This window comes from Stegastes partitus, unplaced genomic scaffold, assembly GCF_000690725.1.
Source record: "Stegastes partitus isolate 25-593 unplaced genomic scaffold, Stegastes_partitus-1.0.2 Scaffold159, whole genome shotgun sequence".
NCBI classification, from domain to species: Eukaryota; Metazoa; Chordata; class Actinopteri; family Pomacentridae; genus Stegastes; species Stegastes partitus.
In genome coordinates, this window is record NW_007577890.1 from 99,178 (window position 1) to 104,202 (window position 5,025).

The 5,025-nt window shown below is 41.3% G+C and overlaps 1 protein-coding gene across 2 annotated transcripts in view; it reads right to left on the reverse strand.

Moving 5' to 3' along the window:
• Positions 1-834: 834 nt before the first annotated feature.
• LOC103355585 (transmembrane protein 50B) overlaps positions 835-5,025 on the reverse strand; it is a 25,810-nt gene continuing 21,619 nt past the window's right edge. For both annotated transcript variants that reach the window (XM_008279431.1, XM_008279432.1), the window contains exon 7: positions 835-2,860. In XM_008279431.1, the coding sequence (XP_008277653.1) occupies positions 2,815-2,860 (46 nt within the window). In that variant the 3' untranslated portion in view covers positions 835-2,814. The remainder of the gene's footprint in view (positions 2,861-5,025) is intronic.

The following is a 5,025-nucleotide window of genomic DNA, read 5'->3' on the forward strand; positions in this document are numbered from 1 at the left end:
TCCTCTCCTCTCCTCTCCTCTCCTCTCCTCTCTCTTCCTTCCATACAGTTATAACCACCTTTACATGTCACTAATTCTGTGTTTCCCCCGAGGTCCTGTGCTTGTTCTGTCTGTGGACGTCTCTGGATCTGGAGCTTCAGGTCTCTGACCTCCAGCTGCTGGCCTCACTGACCCCCAAAATATTTATATTTATTGTTCTGTTCTATTGCTGCTCTCCATCTGCTATCCTGGTATCCCCACTCTCATCCAACCAGTCGAGGCAGATGGCCTCCTTCCCTAAGTCTGGTTCTGCCGAAGGTTTCTTTTCCCCTTCCTTGGTGGGTTTTTGGTTCTTTCCCACCGTTGCCGACTGCAAGAGTTTTAGTTTGTGCTGAATTGAGATATAACTGTATGGCTAATGTCAATAAACAATTGTCTATGCTTATCCAGGATGGGGCCCCTGTAGTGTGGAAATACTGAGTAGATATTGTATATTGGTGGCAGCTGTGCAGCATTAGATTGTTCTCTTGAATTAAGCCCAGAAAAAGAGGAAAGAAAGGACTTTAACAGTGTGGTATTAGTATTCTTACTTCAGTAAACAGGCTGCAGGGTGGCGCAGTTGGTTAGCACTGTTGCCTGCACTGTTGGTGATTCTAAATTGTCCGTAGGCGTGAATGTGAGTGTGCTTGGTTGTCTGTCTCTAAGTGTGGCCCTGCGATAGACTGGCGACCTGTCCAGGGTGTCCCCTGCCTTCGCCCTAAGTCGGCTGGGATAGGCTCCAGCCCCCTCGCGACCCTAATGAGGATTAAGCAGTGTATAGATAATGGATGGACTTAAGTAAACTATCGGAGTACTTCTTCTAAGACTGCCCATCTGTGTATATCAAGGCGAAGCAACACTCAATAATTAGATGGATTAATTGAATTTGAAAAATGTTTTTAATCAGTGAGGTTGCACAGTCTGAAAGAAAGCCCGGCTATGTTGAACTTGCTTTGTAGTACAGCCCTCTGGTTTGTGTGAGAAGTAGCAGCATATTGCTGCAGTCAGTGAAATGCTGCTAAAAAGGCAGTTAAGTCAACTGCAACAAGCCTCATCAAGCAGAATAACTACTGACAGTCTGTGGGTTATGTTCAGTCACAGAGGAGGGAAAAAAAAAAAAAAGAGTCTCTGTTCATGTTTCTTAATGAAATTTAATTAGGAACTGGTAAAAAAAAACAAATAAACAAGCAAAAATAAAAACAATTTAACAATTCTTACTGAGTCCTTCAGAATCAGATTTCAGAAGCAGTTCTTGATTCCCAACCCTAGTGTTGCGTTGGACTGGGACAGCTGCAGTTATAAATACTTGATTAGCAAAAAAATATGCTGTAAAAGGAGGTCCCTCATACTTCTGGCCTAATAAATGTTTTCTTTGTGCAACTCTATTTTATTTTGAATCTCTGCAAGAATGCAGAGTTAGCATGACCAACAGAGCCACAGTAGCCACATTCATGGTAAACTGTACCAGGTTGAAATAAACCAGAATTATCCTTTGTCACATTTCCTGTTTTCAGGTCAAAACTTAAAATAAAAAGAAAACTATTCATCTTGATGGGCAGCAGATCACAGTTACTCTACCGGGACTACACAAAGAAGCTGCTGCCTCTGGACCGTTACAGAGACAGACTGTCAGGCATTCTGCAATAAAACATTTTCTTTATTTTCACTCTTGGCAAGTCAGAAAATGATTGAAAAACTTTATTGTAGTGGAGATGGTAAGTAACCCCAGTCTTATGTTTCCTCCATATGACTCAAAGAGTCATGGTGGAGAGGCATTTGATTGATTCTAAAACTGTCTCCATGTGGTAGCAAGTACTCCCTCAACAGTCCTTTAATACAGTTTCTACAAAGGCTGATTGACAGCTTCAGAATATTTGTTCTATACATAAACACTGAAAATGGCTACAGAAAAAAATGCCAAGTGTCTCAATACTTACATGTCACTTTAAAGGATGTTTTCTGGGACGAACAAGAGCAAAACAGAAATATAGTACAAGAAGACATAACATTTCAAAAAGCATCCTGAGGCAAAACAACAGTGACTAATCTGTGAACAGAAAACTGACCTTATAATGAATCTTACCCATAAAAACAAAAAACCGGTATGGCTCATCCAATAGAAGTTATAACACAGTGGATGTGTGGGAACTGCAACATACAAGCATACAATATGAGCAGTTTCAGAAGAGACAGCACAAAGGGCTCTCCTCCCTCTGTGGTGTGTTTGTTCTCACATCAAATACGGTTCTATCAATTAATTAACCCATCCAAATGATGACTTCCCTTTCTGACTCACTACAGTGATATTATGCTGAACCCCAGAACATATTTAACAAATGATGACAAGAACTCACACTTGAAATGCATTTGATACAATAAAACTAAAGAAACTTGTGTCCTTAATCACAAATAGGAATTCCCTCATTAAAATACAAACATTTTGAATCAAAGTATTTTTCTTCAAAACAGCACAATACACAGTACAGTATGAACCAAAAAGAGTAGTATGCAAATAAAACATTTTTAAATCAGTAAAGTCATCAAAACACTATATAATAATATGTGTGTGTGTGTGTGTGTGGGTGTGTGTGTGTGTGTGTGTGTGTGTGTGTGTGTGTGTGTGTGTGTGTGTGTGTGTGTGTGGTAGCACTGATGGTTCTCGAGTTAAAACTCAATTTAACTGCTTATACATTGTAAATTCATGTGTGCATTAAGGGTGCAGGTTTTATAGTTTCTTAATTTAAAACCACTGGTTACAAAACATTTGAAAGACTGTGTATATGAGAGAAAGATCTTCTAACCCCATAAATCTTCAGTCCGTCCAAACTTGTAGATCAGAGTGCTACAGAGAAAAAAAACAAACAAACAAACAAAAAAACAAAACACACACATTAGAGTTTCCATGTATCACTCACTATGTTCAGTTGCACACAGGCAATACCAGTGTCAATCAGGCCTACAGTGTGTTGGAGCAACAGAAACTGCTGGATGCTATCAGTACATTTGGACAACAGAACAAGTCGCTGTAGTAAATAAATATTTTTAAACAATGTGCAGCATGCAAGTTTAAAAATAGCAAAGATAATCTTGTGCTTTCTCCGCTGCAAATGTGCTGATTTCCAGTATCATAGTGTAACAATGAAAATACAGCAATCATAGAAAACAGTCTCATGTTCAGTGATACAGCATGTTACTCAAGTCATTGCCCACACCACCAATGACATGATGTACAATATGGCCAGATTGTGTACAATGAATTCCTTTAGTGTTGCAATGGTGTGCTCAAAAAAAATCTAATACTATACTGTGAGTCAAAACCCACTTCTATCAATCCCTTGCTTGTTTTAAGCAAAGGGTAAATAGGAAACCAGTGACCTGAGAACATTCTGCACTTTATTGTAATGATAGCCAATTTATTTCCAGTTTACTATGTTACCTGTGTGTCAAATTGTAAGATGGTATGAGCATTCCTGTTCAAGTCCAGTATTATGTTGTTATTCTTTAGTATATTTGCTGTGCCACTTGGCTGAAGCTGTGCCTAGTCTGCAGTGGTAAGAAAACAGAATAAAATGTAAACATAAAAAAATATTTAATATTTAGGGGGGTTATTCAACAGGGATAAGGTCCTATTGAGAAGCTTATACCACCAAGCAAATTAAATATACCCAGGGTATCTTTTCATTATCTGGCTTCACCTAACCTAACAACTGCAGTCAGGATAGGTGATCTAAGCCAGCGGTCCCCAACCACCAGGCCGAGGACCGGTACTGGGCCGGGGATCATTTGGCACCGGCCACACAGAAAGAATAAAAACATTTTATTAATTTATTTTATTTCCGCCGGCGTCTGCAGGGTGTTTTATTTTGAAAAATGACTAGCTCGTCTACATTGACTTCCGCCTGTGCTTGTTTCCAAACTTGACTGTCAGTTTTCATGCCCGGCTGTCAGTCCAACTGCTGCCGAGATGAATTAAAAAAACAAACTTCTCTGGTGAGCTTCTTTGAAAAGGGGGAGCTCAGAGGTTGCATCTCCCAAGAGCTCCAAGAGCTTCATCATGGAACCTGCCTCTGGTGCTGGAGGCTCTCGGCAGGCCTCCCTTTGAGCCCTTGGCACAAGTAGGGCTGAAGTGGGTGTCATGCAAGACTGCGTTCCTCCTGGCTATTACCTCGGCAAAACGCGTCAGTGAGCTGCACGCCCTTTCTGTCAGCGACTCGTGTCTGAGGTGGAATTCAAATGGTTCAGGTGTATCTCTATGGCCAAATAAAGCGTTCCTCTCTAAGGTGTTGTCACACTCGCACCTCAACCAGCCTATACGGCTTGCACGGCTTAACCCCCCACCAGGAGAGAGGGGGGACAAGTCCCACTGGATTGTGGGCGTCATTCGCCATGCATATGGGGCAAGTAACCATTCTTTGCCAGCAGGCGTGAAATGCCACTCCACCAGGAGTGTCTCTACGTCATGGGCTGCCCTGAGAGGAGTACCCCTAGAACACATATGTCAAACTCAAGGCCCGCGGGCCAAATCCGGCCCGTCACGTCATTTTATGTGGCCCGCGAGAGATGTGTGTTTCCTAATCTGATAAAGTAATAGGATTAATAACACAGCAATGTGCCTACACAGGGCTCCACACTAAGACCAAAATGTTGTCATACGTGACCATTTTTGAGCGTGTGCGAGCTAAAGTTTCACATGGTTGCATTGTGCAAGTGAACGATGATCATCAGGCTGATCTGGTTCCTTCCGTCGGCACAGGTAGCTGCTGCTCCTGTTATTGTGGTTGGAAATAGTCATATTTCTTCCACAGTGACTCAGCCTCTCTCTGTCTGAAGGTAAAACAGTCAGTTTCACTGTTACTGTGTTCCAATGACACAACCATACATAGCCGATTATGTTTTAAAAAAAAAAAAAAAAAAGGAAAAAAAGTGAGCTTTTACAAGATTGAATTTCCCTTCTGGGATAAATAAAGTGTTCAGGTTCAGGCAGACAGATCTCCACTGAGTCAGTTA